Raw genomic sequence first — 17,879 nt, forward strand, 5'->3', positions numbered from 1 at the left:
TAAATCAAGGGGAAAAAAAAGTATCACGATTTCCACAAAAATTTTAAGCATCAGAAACCATTTTTAACATTGATAATAAGAAGAATCATTATTAACAATTGAGTTCCAATAATAATTGAGCAGCAAATCAGCATATTCGAATGATTTCCGAAGGATCATGTGACTGAAGAAAATTCTGCTTCAGAAATAAAATTTACTATATTACTATATTACTATATATATAACTATATTACTCTTTTTACTGTCATTTTCATCAAATATCCAACATGCACAATTCTTGCTCAACTAATTGTTACTGGGTAAGACGACCTATAACAAGTTTGTCTAAACAATAGTATATTGGTGCCAGGATGGTGGAAAGGTTTGGGAAACCTTTTTAAAAGCAATCTTTATTTTTGCCAAACTATTTGATGGGTTATATTTTAAGCAAAATATTAGTCTGTCTTCATTCTTTTTACTTCCCCTCCTCAGCACAACGCTCCGATCCCACAGGGTGGACGTGGAGCCATACAGTTCGTAACACAGTATCAGCATTCTAGCGGACAGAGGCGGATCAGAGTGACCACAATTGCAAGGAAGTAAGTCGTTTGTCCTTATATTAACCATCGATGATTGCTATATATTACCATTTCAAAGTTAGGGGTTAGTAAGATTTTTTTTTTTTTAAGAAATGAATTATTTTTTTTCATCAAATATGCATTAAACTGTGCAAGTGACAGTAAAGACATTAATAATATTACAGATTATTTCTATTTCAAATAAATGCTGTTCTTTTGAAATTTCTATTCATCAAAGATGGAACTAAATAAAAATCTAAAAACTTCTAAGCAGCACAACTGATTTCAACATTGATAATAATAATTGTTTTACATATCAGGAATACATTCGATTTTAAAAAATAATAAAATAAAAACGTTTTTTAAATTTTTTTTTTTTTTTTTGGAATTAATTAATTTGAAATCTTACAGATCCCAACTTCTTAAAAGATAATGTGAGGCTTTTTTAACCATAAATCTCACTGATTTTCCTTTGTGGGACACAAGAACTGATACAGTCCCCAAAGTGACTATTTTGTTTTTTATCCATTTGCCTAATAGTTTATAAAACACAAGGAACTTGGGGCGGAAATCCTTGGACACGACTTCATAATTGTAGATTGTACATAGATTGACCCTCCTTTCAGTTTGGACATCATCTCTGCACGTCATCCATGTGTTATCCTCAATGACCATGTCCAGTTTCCATGACAATGTGAAAAAGAAATCAAAATATTCCACTTTTAGACCGTTGCATCAGAATCGATGCTCCGCGAAAGAGTACACTCAGTCTTCGACAAAGACTACTGCGCTTTCAAACGTACTATAAGGGCTTAGAGTGCCTCTTTGACTAGTCTGCGGCTTTTTGAATATACTTGTTAAATATCAGACATTGAAGATGAATCAGTGTGAGTCAGACTGATGTACAAGCTTGTGTTAGAAGGTCACTGCTATAACGTGTTCTCCTCTTCAGCTGGGCTGATGCTCAGACTCAGATCCAGAGCATCGCTGCATCTTTTGACCAGGAGGCGGCCGCCATCCTCATGGCCCGCCTGGCCGTCTACAGAGCCGAGACAGAGGAGGGTCCAGATGTTCTGCGCTGGCTGGACCGACAACTCATCCGCTTGGTGAGTCTTTCAGCCGTTCTTCTTTCAGATGGGACTAGCAACCTATTTCTTGGTATAATCAGTCTTTTAGTATTTGGGATGCACAATAATTGTAATTATTTTCTTCAATTTGCAGTGCCAGAAATTTGGAGATTATCATAAAGACGATCCCAACTCATTCCGTTTCTCCGAGACTTTTTCATTGTATCCTCAGGTACTTACTGCCTATATAGCACTCTATGACAGCACTGAATGTAATAGCAAAGCAAAAATGAGATGACTTGACTTTGTCTTTGGCAGTTTATGTTCCATCTGAGGAGGTCTCCATTTCTGCAAGTGTTCAACAACAGTCCTGATGAAAGCACCTATTATAGACACCAGTTTATGAGGCAGGATCTGACCCAATCTCTGATAATGATACAGCCCATACTGTATGCATACTCGTTCAACGGGCCACCAGAGGTAAAATTATATCATTTCTTTTAAATTCATCATTTCTCATGATTCAGGTGACCAACGAGGGACTTCATAAATAGTAGACGCTATGTTCCCTTGGAGAAATTTATGCACTTGCACGCTTTAAAATTTCCCCAAATTGGTAGAAATCAATGTATATAAACAATATTTTTTCTTTAGCCATGTCTATATTTAAAGTGCCCCTATTATGCTATTGCAATTTTGTTTAGGAGGTCACCTACAACAGGTTGAGATGCATCCAAGGTCAAAAAACACTTTAATTTTCTCATAATATGCATTTAAATTCACCTCATTTCTCAGAGATTTTCAAATGATTCATTCGAAGCAGTTTGAAGATTCAGTCTCTCTAAACCCCACCTTTCCGTTAGCCTACTGTGCTGTGATTGGTCAGTGGCCCAGTATATTGTGATTGGTCAATATATAGATGATAATAGATTGTAAAGGCAATTTATATCAATTCAAAATCAAAATTAAAGTAAATAAAAACATTTTATAAAACATTAAACATAGCCGAGCACAAAATATGCATGACTGATGAAACATTATGAACGGTTAGTTCCAATCCTTGATTCTGATTGGTCAGTAGGTGTGCTTTATTCATGATAAAACACGGCTATGATTGCTTCACCCAGCGGTTCTATTTATCAATGCGCAACACCCTTAGCAATCACCCGTATCAACATAAATGGAGATGTTCAAATGCATTTTAATAAACAAAAAAGACATTTTTTTTTATCTCTTGTTAGGCAGCATTCTTGCAACTAAATTAATGATATTAATAAAATAGATAAAATAGGCTACCAATCAAAATATTTGCCCTTGTGTGTTTATTTATGTAAATATTTAGTAAGGTTTATTTATAAGTGCAGAGATAAATTAACAGAATAAATTGAAAATTAACGTTAATTGTCTCATGCTGAGAGATCAGCTATATTTGTGTGAGGAAATATTATATTCTGTGTTGTAAAAAAAATGAAACAAAGTTTGAGAATGGTTCCTATGTTGTTTTTATTGAGGTTTCATGCATATTACACATTGAAACTATGTTGCTGTTCATGGTCAGGGACTATTTTTTTCTAGCGGAAGGAAGGCTTTAAGGCAGGGCTATTCAATTGGCGGCCCGCGGGCCAAGTGCGGCCCGCCAATCATCTCCATGCGGCCCGAGAGCACTCCAACCTCCCCCTCCTATTTTCTGGTGGTGTGGCTAAATTTGGTTTGATATGCGCGTGGCTGCAGTGGCGCGTGCAGCTGGATGACTATACGCACTGTGTGTATGAGCGCTCCAACTGACCTGAGAGAAACGTTTTCAGTCCGAATATTTCAGCAGTTATTATGTGTGTCCCGTATTTCTCTCGACTGAACCAACGATATTAATCATTCGTTGGTTCGATTCCTATTTCCTTTTCATGAATTGGCCAAACGCGCGTGTATAACAGTCAGAAACGATTCGGATTCGTTCGGAACGTTTTGTCACTGAATCATCTGAAGCGGTTTCTCGGTCAGTAAGAACACATAGAGAACAAAATAGCGCTGGTTTCAGTTGTTTCACTTGTTTACTTTGAACTAAGCAGCACGGGCCAGTGGATAACGGAACGCAAGCTTAAAGGAGTTGCGTTTACTCCCGCTCCCGGACACTATTATTAAACAGCGTTGCGACATCCATTGAGAAGCGTTTCAATCGGACACTCCTCTCTGTTACAAACCACAAATCACTCAATGATTTTAACTAGTTTTAAATCGGATGAAACAGCCTTAACATTCCCAACACTACTGATGAGGTAAATAGCAGAATCATGAACAAAGTTATACTATAAATGCCCTAATCACCACCCTTACAAACATTTACCATGAATGTAATAATTTACCATGGTTTGGGCAGAAATGTGTAATATTTATATTAAATACTATGTTATAGTCATTTATTTTGCATTAGATTTATTAGGGGGGTAGAGGAATATATAATTCATTGTGTGTATAATTGTTTACCTGTTTAGGCATTTTTTATACAGTGGTTGTGAGCCACAAGTCTCACTGTCAGGATATTTTAATTTATAATAATTATTAATAATATAATTCTTACCAATAGCTATGATATTGTATAATTCAATATATTTGTATATAGCTGTAAAAAAGTTAGGCTATTTATTATGGTCTGCATACTGTTGGGTACCACATTCCAAATAAATGCAAAACCTTTTTTTTTTTAGCTTACTTATTGATACTGTTATGTGTCAATAAATGAGCTAAACCCATCGGCCCAGCTCAACTTTTCGATTTAATAATGCGGCCCTCGAATGAAGCTAATTGAATAGCCCTGCTTTAAGGGATTTTACTTCATGAAAGTTGGACTAATACAATTTTTTTTTTTTACTTTAATATTTTTATTGTGTGGTAAAAGTTTATAAAAGCATGCGTCGTGCCTAACTACGCCCTTTAGCCGTGACTTATTCACGATACAGGCAGCACATCCTCTCGAACCCTATTGCTTAATTACAGTTTATAAACCAAAATCTTGATCCATCCTTTAGCATTACTTCCAAGTTATAGGAACGACAGACAATCTGCATTAATCAACACAAATTGTAGGTAATAGTGGCCCACAGCTAATAAACAGAACTATTTCAGTAAGAGATTAACACTGCTGCACAGGGTTTACACAGCATAACACACAAAACTACATATTACACTCAATATAAAATATAAAAATTGATTTGTTGATGTTTTTGAAAGAAGTCTCTTATACTCACCAAGGCTTCATTTATTTGATCAAAAGTACAGTAGAAACATTAATGTGAAATATTATTACAATTTAAAATAATTATTTTCTATTTTCAAATGTAGTTTATTCCTGTGATGCAAAGCTGAATTGTCAGCATCATTACTTCAGTCTTCAGTGTCACATGATCCTTCATAAATTATTCTGATATGATGATTTGCTGCTCAAGAAACATTTCTTATTAGTATTATTACCAATGTTGAAAACGGTTTTGCTGCTTAATTATTTTGTGGAAACTGTGATACATTTTTTTCAGGACTCTTTGATGAATAGATGGTTCAAGAGAATAAGAGTTACTTTTGTAACATTATAAATGTTCAATTTATTAATAACTGTCTTTCAAGCATTCATTTCTTTTCAGATAAAAAAAAATCTTACTGACACCAAAATTAGAAAGTTTGGAAGAAAGTGAAATTTGCTTAAATTTAGTAAAACAAAGCATTCTTCAAATATCAGTATTAATTCAATGAGTTAAATAGGTAAATCACATGAGTCTTGACTCACGTTGATTCTGAAGTGCAGTGTCATGATGATTGTTCTGCACTTGATGTCCCCTGACACAAAAGATTAAAATGTGTTCTGTTTAATTAGTGGACTGAGATCTTTTCTTCTTATTTTTGTTTAAGCTCATATTATTGTTGTCTTCAAATCTTTTTGTAAAGGCACGGTACCATTTGTACCCAGGACAAATGGTACCATGCACGGGTCCCTGTTTGTTAAACCCACACCCGCAGTACCTAACAGAACACCCGACCTGTTATTCAACAGCAGCACTAATTTAATTCAGTACCTGACCCGACCTGAACCGTTTTGCTTTCATCATGAGAGCAGCCCGCCCATGCAGGGTATTTTGAACAAATGTGCTATATCGCACCATATATACAGATGCTTAGAAGTCTCCATAAATGAAAAGAACATAAAGACAAATATAAGCCTTTACTGTCATGTAAAATCAAGGATATTTTAATGGATTCACTCTGCAGTATATATGTGGACATTGGTCATTTTAGCACCATGACTGTATATATATATATATATATATATATATATATAAAATTGTGAATCGATTATGTACCTAAAGCGAGCAAAGAGCTTTCCCTTTATAATCGCTGTACCTGTTAATCACTTCAGTAGCAGAGCGATTGGCTACAATGCTCAACGCTGCAAACCATGATGTAATTAGAAACATTTGGCAGTCTTTAGACTACAGAGCTTGAGAATAAATTAGCACGGGACTGTTTGAAAGCAGCTGCCTCTCAGTGGGTACCGAACTGAGTCCAAAAAGTCTTGTCTATTGGACCCGCAGTCCGCCCTTGCCAATTGATTCCCGACCCGTAACGCAACTGGCAATGTAAATATTATTCCACCTGTTACATCAAATATTAGCAGTTCACCCGTCTGACCCAGGAGCCTGAAGGTTGCATGGATTTTAAAGGGATACTCCACTTTTTTGGGAAATACGCTCATTTTACAACTCCCCCAGGGTTAAACTGTTGAGTTTTACCTTTTTTGAATCCATTCAGCTGATCTCCAGTTTTGGCGGTACCACTTTTAGCATAGCTTAGCATACATCATTAGGATTTCTTCCAAAAAAATTACCAAAGTGTTTTGATATTTTTCCTATTTAAAACTTGACTAGATGATAAGATAGTGAAGTTTCCTGATTATTACGCAGGAATGAGAGTATAGTTCCTAGTCATATCAGCCTAGAAAATCGCAACTTTACATTTTCTGTCTGTCTTAGTGCACAATGTAACTACAGAAGAGTCCAGTTTTAAATAGGAAAAATATCAAAACACTTTGGTAAATTTTGGGAGAAATGCTAATGGTCTTGTGCACTTGAATGATGTATGCTAAGCTATGCTAAAAGTGGTACCGCCAGAACCGGAGATCAGCTGAATGGATTCAAAAAAGGTAAAACTCACAGTTTAACTCTGGGGGAGTTGTAAAATGAGCGTATTTCCAAAATAAGTGGAGTATCCCTTTAACACAATTATTGTGAGGTAGAAAGCAAGCAGGCAAGTGTTGAATAAATGGGTTGTTTAAACTCTACATCATGATCTAATGGTCTGTAGTGCTTGTTCTTCAGCAGTACTGAGTGAGTTAAACAACATCAGGGTGATGATACAACGGGGCAACTCAAACTGACACGTGTTTTCTAATCTGCTTTTAATGGAGGGCTTTATGTCACTTACTGTTTTTCCCCTGACACAGCAAACAGAAGTTTCAGGAAAGATGTTTATCAAACCATCTAATTGACAATGACAGTCCAATAACAGGCTTTGTTTCCTGTTGTCGTAGCCCGTGTTGCTGGACAGCAGCAGTATCTTGCCTGACCGCATCCTCCTCATGGACACCTTCTTCCAGATTCTGATTTACCACGGAGAGGTACGGCGTAAAAAGGGTTCACTTTGGACATTCTACTATCTTTAAGTAACTTGCAACTACATGTTAACTAATCTTCATTAGAGTATTTATAGACCGTTAGGTTAGTTTGTAGAATATCCAAATAAGATGTTGCTGTAAATCACAGCGCATATATTTTGCCATCCAATTGCACTGTGGTGTATTTTCCCCTGTGACTGGGTAGACGTTGGTTAAACGCCAAGTCTTTTTCATGTGTTCAATAATTAAGAATGCAGTCTGTTTTCTTGGTCTCGGTCTGAGCTGTCCAATAATCTGAGCACATGAAATCAGAGCCAGTTTTGCACTAAAACAATTTTAAACTTGGCTGTCTTTCAGCAGACAGATGTTTTCTGATGAAAACTTGTAGGTGTCTCGCTGAAGAACTTGCTAATGAAGTGAAGAAATACACAAATGAATTGAGATGTTCCCATAGAGTCACAGCTAAAACAAATCCGGATTTATCATATTATAGTACGACTTCTGACAGATGTTTTCCCTCATGTAGACGGTGTCTCAGTGGCGTAAAGCCGGGTACCAGGACATGCCCGAGTACGAGAACTTCCGCCACCTGCTGCAAGCTCCCGTGGATGATGCCCAAGAGCTTCTACACAATCGTTTCCCCATGCCACGCTACATCGACACGGAGCACGGCGGCAGTCAGGTACAGGCCATGTCATTACATAGTTTCTTTCTGAATTCTTATTTATGAGGCACTCATACTGCACTGAACAAGTTACTCTGATTTAGTCTAAAATTATAGGAAAGTTTAGTTGAAAAGTAATATTAAAGGTTATTAATATTCATAATTTAAAAATGAAAGGTCATTAAAGGGCAGAGCCTGTGAGTGAAGTGGAGTGGTGTGACAATATTCTGCTCATTCTGCTCATGACAGTCGAAGGCTCCACTCGTGTACCAATCACTCTCATCGGTAAACCGATGTTTGCTTAAATCCTGCTCCGACTTTAAATTAAAATCATCATGAACTTCTGGCGATGCGCGTATCATTTACATTTATTTTAGCTGACGCTTTTATCCAAAGCGACTTACAATTGCTCTATATGTCAGAGGTCGCACACCTCTGGAGCAACTAGGGGTTAAGTGTGTTGCTCAGGGACACATTGGTGTCTCACGGTGGATTCGAACCCGGGTCTCTCACACCAAAGGCATGTGTCTTATTCACTGCGCCATCACCACCTGCCGTATCGATACTGTTGTGCTTTTGAATGTAGCCAATTCAGGTCTCAAATTTCGGCGCGGGTATTACGCATAATTTGAATCATTTCCACAGCTCTCCCACTTATGATACAGCCACCTTGTCAGTCAGCTCCTCACTGAAATTATGTGATGAATCAAACCTGACTCCTGTTGCTGATCTGTGCGGCGACTCTCGTTCGGCTCACGATTTATTAAGCAGTCAAGTTCAGTTAAAATTGTGTCTGTTCTCTATCTGAACTTAATGATAAAAAAAAAAATCAAATTGAAAATGGGGGGCGGTGCCGTGGTGGGCAAGAGATGTAACCGGTGTTGCTTCTGAACACCAGTAACACCGACTATCGTAGCAAGCCTAGTGCTTAGTAACCTTTTGGTCATTTCAGTTACAAACAATACTTAACAAATGTATGTAGACATTAGGGGCTCTGGCCAATAAAGTTCCATTACAACAAGGTAGTGACTGCAACATTCGCAGTTCATGGAGTACCTCAACCAGCTGAATTCGTGCAGCCAGTCTGCCTGAAAATGGTGGGTTTGGGCCTTTTTCTCCACATTGGCCACTCTGATTCTGAGTCATCATTCGACTGTCATACTGTAGACTCACAGGTCAGAAGAACGAGTTGATAGATCGCTTGCTCATTGCTCAGACATCTGTGGGTGGCTATGGTTGTGATATTTGTCTCCGTCTCCTTCCCACAGACGTTTAATTGCGCGCACTTGATTACCTCTAGGACCCGCCCCCTCCACACATTAGCCACTTACAGTGTCCATTCTCTATTCTTGTCACACTCATTGGCCTGCCTCTCATTTCGGTTTCATTGATGCACCCCTTCCGCGTTTAATGTGTAAAAGAAAGGGCAAATTTACTGGGTAAAATTGTAAAATTCAGTCGCATACTCTCAAATTTTGGTTGCAAAATGCACTAAATTAATCTTTTGCTAAATCAGTTTCTCCACAATCCCTTTTGATTTCTTCCTCTTCATTCTTAACTTAGACATTTTAGATGCATAAGGTTCATGGTTCAAACTTCATTAAAACAAAAAACTCCATAATCTTAGACCTATTGCTTATTTCACATGTTCTCGAACCAGCATATCACAAAGAGCATTCTAGGTTGCGTTAGCGTCCCTGAGCGAGCGAAACAGAATCTTCAGAAAGGCGCTCTCCGCTCTGCTCATGTGTTCTGTTAAAATAGTTATTCACACACAGTTGAAGATTCTGTCATCAGTTACTCGCCCTTAACAAATAACACTTTTATTCAACTTCAGAAGAACGCCAAGAAATTTTTTCATAGCTTTCTGTTCCTCCTTTGAAAGTCTGTTGATCCAAACCTTTTATGCTTTAAAAGGATCGTAAAATCAATCCATATGAATTGAGGGGTTTCAACCCAAATCTTTAATCGCATTATATGATCAAAATATTTAATTTAGGCTTTTGTTTACATATAAAAAGGTTTGTTCTCGCTAATTAAGCAAGTACAGTTGAGCTTCTGTTTATGTTCACTGATCAATGTTTATATGTGAATAAAAGCCTGAATGCAATCTTGTCTCTTCCGAAGAGTTGTTTTGAAGTGTCAGAGGTTTGTGTGAACCGACTTTCAATGAAGAGACAGAAATCTCTCCGAATTCAATAATAATATCTTCATTTGTGCTCTTTAAGTGTTTGGAGCAACATGAGGGTGAGTAAATGACAGAATTATCATTTTGGGTGAACTAACCCTTTAATATTCACAGACCTGTATGATCTTAATTAAATAAAGCAATAAAGCTGTTGTGTAATATGATATTTGTTCTTAAAACCTACATGGACGGCTGCCTTGTAAGGTGCCCTCTTACAGAAATTAAGCTTAAAAAGTGACTGATTACAAATACTACTTGTACTTGGCAGCAACTCTGCACTACTCCTATGAAACACATGAGAGCCTCGACTAAGTTGATAAGTTGAGCTGACATTAGCAGGTTGCCAAGCCATGCACAGTTTTTGGTAAAATAGATAAAAGATAGTTTTATTAGATTGGATTAGATTGTCAATACTTTTAGGCATTTAATCAAATATATTTATAATAGAGCTGTTAATAGATGAAATAGCCCGAACCCAAACCCTAACCTATCAGTCTACTAATACTCTAGTGAGTTTGTTGACATGAATTTGCAAAGTTACTTATAGTTACTAGAATGTCTAAAGTGGGCTATAATAAAGTGTAACCAACATTGTTGCTAATCTTTCCCCAATGCATTTTTGGTTTTCCCTCACGCCTTAGATTTTAGTCAGCATAATGTTTCTGCTTACTTTTTTAACATAGCCTTCATATTTGGAGTGCTCAAAGGATGCCTTAAATTGCTGTCAAAAAGTTTTGGAACAGAACCCTCTTAAAGGGATACTTCACCTCTGGGAAGATGAATGTGTACTTAAAATGGATCTTTTATGTAGAAGAAATATGAAATTATGTTAAATTTGAAGCTTTCTAGATTTTAAGCATTTTTGGCTTATGTGGATAAAAGACAACAACTCCCAGAATGCACTTGCTTCGCTGCCCTAGGAGGCCACGCCTAACGGTAACAGAGCGCAGTAGTCTCTAGAAGGTACGCAGAAGTCTAGGCTAGTGAGTCTCTGTGATGAGTCTCCCTGAAAATGTGTTTCGAGATCACCCAAAATGTCCAGGATTCCGCTTTTGCGTTCTACGTCGGCATTCATTATGTTTACTGTGGCGAGCAGGACGAGTGAGGGCCGCGAGGGAACGGCGCAGGCCGGTGGAGTGATTACAGATGAGCGACAACTGTGAAACGCACCGGTCTTGTATCGCTCACAGAGGAGTGGCCGGACATTCATAAAGACAACATAAAATAAATCCATATGAATCAAGCAATTTAATTCCCGGCCGGAAGTGTCCGGGAAAAAGAGGATGAATGGTAACCCCTACCTACAACTTTCTCCACAGAACAAAAGCCTGCTAGCTTAGCTTCCAAAAAAAAAAAGATAGTTGACACTATGTGTACATTCTGTAAATGAGATCCCATCCACTATGGGCGGGTTGAAAACATGCGGGACGGCTCCTACTAGTGGCTGTAGTCTTTAGCCTCTGACAAAAAAATCCTTTGATGATGCAAAATGACGATTTTTCCATCATTCTGAGGATTTTTTTCAGACAAAAAATACATAAATCTCTCGTCTCAGGGGGATATGAGGGTGGAAATCATGGTAATTTGAAAATACTACAGGTTTCCTACTAATACAAAGCTTAGTGCTAAATCCTGAAGTATCCTTTTAATTGTGCTAAAAATCACACTACCATGGTGGATTAATGCTTTTTCTTAAATGGAATGGTAGGAACAGTTACAATATAAAAGATGCCCATTTACAATAAACAGTTAAATTGATTAATTATAATAAGAAAACCCAAACAAACAAGCAGTTCTTCTGCCAAGTAATCTAGTTCATTAGCCTGATGGAGGTTTATGGTTGCCAAGCAGCATAAAAAACGCAAAGATGTTTTGGCTGTGTTGCAGCCAACATTTAAGTGCACTTGGCTCTTAAATATGGAATTCAGCTGATGTTTGGGCACACATGAGAACCCGAAGCGTGTGTGTGTGTGTGTGTGCGCGCTGTACTTATACAACTATCTTTGTGAGGACCAGTTTGAGTTTTAGACCATTTTTGCCGGTCCTCAATTTCCGAGACCCCTTTAAAGGCCTGTTTGAGGGTCAACACTTGGTTTTAGGCGTAAGATTATAATTAAGTTCATGGTAAAGGTTCGGGTTAGGCACTTAATTGTGATAGGTAAGGTTAGGGTAAGCGGCTAGAGATTGCATTGTGTCAATTAATGTCCGCACAAAGATAGATGTTCAAGATGTTGTGTGTGTGTAGGCCTACCGGCAATTTTACAACCGATTTTTACAGCAAGATCTATCAATTCTTTTAAATAATGGATTTGGTTTGAAAGAGCCATGTTGTTAAATGGCAAATGACAGTTTGAATCAGTAATTTTTAGATCAGATAGTCAGTGCTAATATTTATAAATTGCTTTTACAAAACCACCTCCATTTTCTGAAGCCTTGATAAATGACAGCTCAAATGGAAGGTGCTACTTTGAAAACAGTTTTTTTGACAGCTCTTCAGTCAATTTCTACGCTTGAGAAACTCGCCCTGGAGGATTTTTAAATGCTGCTTGTGAATAAATGACTTTAATGGGTCATTGAGACTTGGCAACTGTTCTGCATATTAATACACTGGTTTTATGGTCTGAAATTTTACCACGATTTATGTTTCTTTCCCTCCAGGCTCGTTTCCTCCTCTCCAAAGTGAATCCTTCTCAGACTCACAACAACATGTATGCATGGGGTCAGGTGAGTGCTGTATATCTTACCGACACAAGAACATTTCCTTTGTGAGGAATATTGATTAGTCTACTGTAACGAGCTGTTGTTAGACAACTATGTAAACGTCTTTTTTTCTAATATTCACCGCCGCTGCTTGAATCCCACTTCCTGTGTTTGTGTAGGAGTCTGGCGCACCCATTCTGACAGACGACGTGAGTCTTCAGGTGTTTATGGATCATCTGAAAAAGCTGGCAGTTTCCAGCGCTGCCTAAGAGCCTTCAATCGTCAATCTTTTTGTCAGTAACACACAGCCAGCAGGATTACATTGGCACTGCTCTCAGTTTATTTCCCATCTTCCAAATATGGAGCCCAGACCTTTAAAAAGTCATTCGTGAATGGAAGTTTCATTCTTTAATATTTAATTGTGACAAAAAATGGCAAACACCGCATCCTCATAACACTACATGTTGAGTATGAAACAGAAACAAATATCTTGTCCTGATGTAATCAGAATGAATTTATCTACTTAAGTGAGTGAAGTGGCTACACAGTTTTAATTCACTCATTCTTTACTCAATCTCATGCCATTCCAAAACCCATATGCTGCCTTTTTTTTTTGTCATGGGACTTTTTTTGAAGCCATATGATAACTTTCTAGTTGTCTAGTCAGCAGCATTTCCCTTAAATTCACAGTCTAGTATTTTCCTCCAAAATTAAAAAAAAAACAAAAAAACATGATATGTTGCTTACTACACAAACAAAAAACAATGCCGTTTTTGGTTGATGGCTTTTTTGCACCATTTTTGCAAGCTAGACATGAAATATCTGTTTGGTCTGTTCCTTTTACAAAGCTATCGTACGGCTTCAGAAAACCTGTAATGAGTCATATCGATTATTTGATTGTTTTTCTTGTGGCAGAAACGACAGCGATACTTTAAATGGAGAGAAAAAATAACAACAGCATACGGGTTTGGAACAACATGAGGGTGAGTAAATAATGATGGGACGTACATTTTTTGACTGAACTCTGATGTTTACATGTGTGAAGCTCTGTGATGAGACCTTTTGTTGAACGGAGGGAGTGAATCTAGCTCTTTTTAGCACACCTGCTTCAGATACTTTTGTTTTCCTAGTCATGGAAGGTAAAAGCGGTGCCAATGTAGCCAATTAAACATGAGAGCTTGAACGCCGCCTCTAGCCAGCAGCGCAGAACAATGGCTTATTTTTAGAACCTGTGCGCGTCTCTCGTCTCGTTGCTATTGATGGTTTGTGTTTCACCACAAGGTTGAGTGGCCCGTTCCAAACACAGACTTGCGGAATTTATAAGCTGCCTTTCTGTCTGTCGCTCTGATATTTATGAGCCAATTCTAGCAGTATTGTATGTTTTGTTTCTAATAAAACCAGCTTCATGATCCCAGCTGGTCTGCATTGTTCAAATTTTGAATTTTGGAAACTGAAAACTATTCTTTCTTTGTCACGCTTGCCTTTCAATCAGCATCTTGTGAGTCTCAAAAGACATGGAAGCCTATGTGTGTGTGTGTCTCTATTTTCAATGAAAGAATAGTTGAAAACACTGTCATCATTTTCTCAGCCTCATGTCAATCCAAGCTGCATGACTTGCATCTGTGGAACGCTGAGGTTTTGTCATCTCCGAGTTAGTTTTTTCCATATAGGCTTTGATTGACATGAGGGTGAAATATTCCTTTAACAGAGCGCAACTATTGCATGTTCCCCAAGAGTTTGGCTTAGTGTGCACAATTATTAATTGCATTACACCATCATGAAATACGATAGCACGGTCTACATCCAACACAAAGACTCAGATATTTGCTTTAAAGAAAAATGACTAGCCCATTGACAGCATTTGTGTGGTTGTTTTCACTGATGACCACATGGGAGCAGCAATTAACTAAGAGAGCATTGGTTCAACTGCAATTATTGTTCTTTTAAATGCTTTATGTAAATGATTAATCTCTCACAGCAGTCCATCCAGATTTTTATGGAGAGACAATTACCGATTCATGCCTTCTGTGTTCATTATTTCAGAACTCATCGTGTTATTCCCAGTTAAGGTTTCTCATCAGTCTTCCTATGCATACTTTATTTTCATGCTTATTAAATTAGTAAATTCAACTGCATTAGACCGGTATGGAAAGGATATTAGTTTCACCCCCCTGAGCACAATGTAATGTCATCTATATTTTGATCCTATAATGCTTTCTGAAACTCTTTTCACGCTGATTTCAGCTCAATGGCTGTGAAAGTCTCTTAACTACAATTGTAAATTGTACTCTCCTCCTGTAGACTACTATATTATTTTCTTAAATTTAGTAATATTTACCTCTCTGCCAATTAATTCCAAAGTTGCATAACAAATGCTAAAGGAATGTGTCCGAAGAACATGCTTTACATGATGATTCGGAGACGAGAGTAGTTGGATATCGTGACTTTGTGGTCTCTTATTGCAATTGTACATAGAAATCAATGTGTATTTGAGAGCTCTCTGTCTCTCCATGAAAAATAGAGATTTTGTAGCAATAAAAACCCAAATCATGGCTGGTGTCCTGATGCATTTTACAAGCACTGTGGTGCAGAATGCAAGCAGGTTAGCACACAAAGCATATTGCCACAGACAATATTCCCAAACTATTGCTGTTATTCCATGACCGTCTCATTGATTTGACCGACTTGATCTTAGAAAACAATCTTTTACTTATAAAATATGAAATCTCACGCTTGTTAACACAAATGAAGACACATCTCTACCAAAACCACATCTGGAGTGTTGTTAAACCTGCCGTCTTGTAACATCCTCCAGAGAGGTTGAGAATTATCTTAACTCCTGCCAGAAATGCTCCATTAATTATTGACAAGGATCTGCTGCATTTTGGTACAAAATATGCACTTTAATTATTCAATAAATTTGATAAAATCTCAATTGCTCACTGGAAGAAATTCAGTGCTACAGATTTTGGGTCAATGTGTTTCACTTTTCCATTTCATTAGGCATGATAGATCCAGCTAATTAACCCACACATACTGGCCTCTCACAGATGGGTGAACATTTACTCATTACACAAAAATGAAGGCATTGCTTGCTGATTGAAACGATCTAAATATCTGTAGACTGAGAATGTTTGATAAATTAACAAACTTAAGGCAGCCTCATATTTGAATGAACATATAATGTCATATTAACCACAAGCAGGTTTGAGATGCCTGCCTGCCTACATAAATGATCGCAGATTGTGATTATTATTATTATTATTATTTTTTGCAGATATTATCTGTCTAGGTAATATTATCAGGTCTTTCAAATAACCTTTGAAGAAGCTAATATTTTGTCCTTGTATTCAGGACAACTGTCTTTTAAGCTGGTTGCTTTAGAGTCTAGATTGAATAGGCTGTACACGAGGATGAGCATATAGTTTATCTGTGATTCTATTAGTACAGCAATTTCACAAAATAGTGTGACAGATAGTATCTGACTGCATCAGAAGTGCTGAAACACTACTGCCATGGATAAAGGGCTTTTATGGGGTTATTTGAAAAATTTACAAATGTTGCTTTTTTAAAGGGAAAAGGGAAATAATTTTGGTAGATGTGATTGCCAGAACATTGCTGTAAAAATATGGTAGATTAAACTTGTTACAGTCCAACAAAAACAACAACAACCTGTATTTCATTAACTAAAGTAGTGTTTATATTGAAACAACCTTAAAAAGTGTTAAAAAGAAAGCTACATATTAATTCAAAGTTCATCTACACCCATACATCTACAGTATTTATCCATCCATTCACCCACTCATCCATCCATCCATAGACCCACTTATCCATTCACCCACTCATCCATCCATCCATAGACCCACTTATCCATTCATCCACTCATCCATCCATCCAGCAACTCATCAAGCCATTGACCCACTCATCCATCCATCCATCCATCCACTTATCCACCCTTAGACCCACTCATCCACCCACTCATCCATCCATCCATCCATAGGCCTACCCACCCATTCATTCATCCGCTCATCGTCCATCCATAGACCCACTCATCCATCCATCAATTGACTCATCCATCCATAGACCCACTCATCCATCAATAGACCCACTCATCCATCCACCCATCCATCCATAGACTCACTCATCCATCCATGGACCCACTCATCCATCCATCCACTCACCCATCCACTCATTCATCCATAGACCAACTCATCCATCCACTCACCAATCCATCAATAGACCCACTAATCCACTCATCCATCCATCCACTCATCCATAGACCCACTCGATCAATCCATCCACTCACCCGTCCATCGATAGACCCACTAATCCACTCATCCATCCATCCACTCATCCATAGACCCACTCGATCAATCCATCCACTCACCCGTCCATCGATAGACCCACTAATCCACTCATCCATCCATCCACTCATCCATAGACCCACTCGATCAATCCATCCACTCACCCGTCCATCGATAGACCCACTAATCCACTCATCCATCCATCCACTCATCCATAGACCCACTCGATCAATCCATCCACTCACCCGTCCATCGATAGACCCACTAATCCACTCATCCATCCATCCACTCATCCATAGACCCACTCGATCAATCCATCCACTCACCCGTCCATCGATAGACCCACTAATCCACTCATCCATCCATCCACTCATCCATAGACACACTCAACAATCCATCCACTCATCCATCTATCCATAGACTCACTCATCCATCCATCTACTCATCCATCCATAGAGCCACTAATCCACTCAGTTTGGAGTTTGTTCATATCACTAAACCTAAGCACTACTATTAAATTTACCACAAATGCCTCAGAGGTTACTTTTCTCTAAAAACTCAAACAAATTCAGCTCCTTGCATTTTAGAGCAGCAATCAAATCTGCTAATTGTGCTTTCAAAGAAAACAAGCCTGCAGCATGTTAACTTTGAACTCTCCCTTGTGTTATTCAAAGGTTTTAAATTATAGCTATTTCATGTAATAAAAAAGACCATATTGTATGGCAATAAATTGCGGTCAATGT

At 37.9% G+C, this 17,879-nt stretch overlaps 1 protein-coding gene across 1 annotated transcript in view; it reads left to right on the forward strand.

Annotated features, from left to right (window-relative positions):
* Positions 1 to 14,246, forward strand: part of sec23a (Sec23 homolog A, coat complex II component) — a 32,514-nt gene extending 18,268 nt beyond the window's left edge. The window contains exons 13-20 of the mRNA XM_039673846.2: positions 472 to 578; positions 1,510 to 1,663; positions 1,779 to 1,856; positions 1,943 to 2,104; positions 7,197 to 7,283; positions 7,807 to 7,962; positions 12,791 to 12,856; positions 13,012 to 14,246. Of these exons, the coding sequence (XP_039529780.2) occupies positions 472 to 578; positions 1,510 to 1,663; positions 1,779 to 1,856; positions 1,943 to 2,104; positions 7,197 to 7,283; positions 7,807 to 7,962; positions 12,791 to 12,856; positions 13,012 to 13,101 (900 nt within the window). The 3' untranslated portion in view covers positions 13,102 to 14,246. The remainder of the gene's footprint in view (positions 1 to 471; positions 579 to 1,509; positions 1,664 to 1,778; positions 1,857 to 1,942; positions 2,105 to 7,196; positions 7,284 to 7,806; positions 7,963 to 12,790; positions 12,857 to 13,011) is intronic.
* The last annotated feature ends 3,633 nt before the right edge of the window (positions 14,247 to 17,879 follow it).

This window comes from Pimephales promelas, chromosome 15 (assembly GCF_988280905.1).
Source record: "Pimephales promelas chromosome 15, fPimPro1.hap1.1, whole genome shotgun sequence".
Taxonomy (NCBI): domain Eukaryota; kingdom Metazoa; phylum Chordata; class Actinopteri; order Cypriniformes; family Leuciscidae; genus Pimephales; species Pimephales promelas.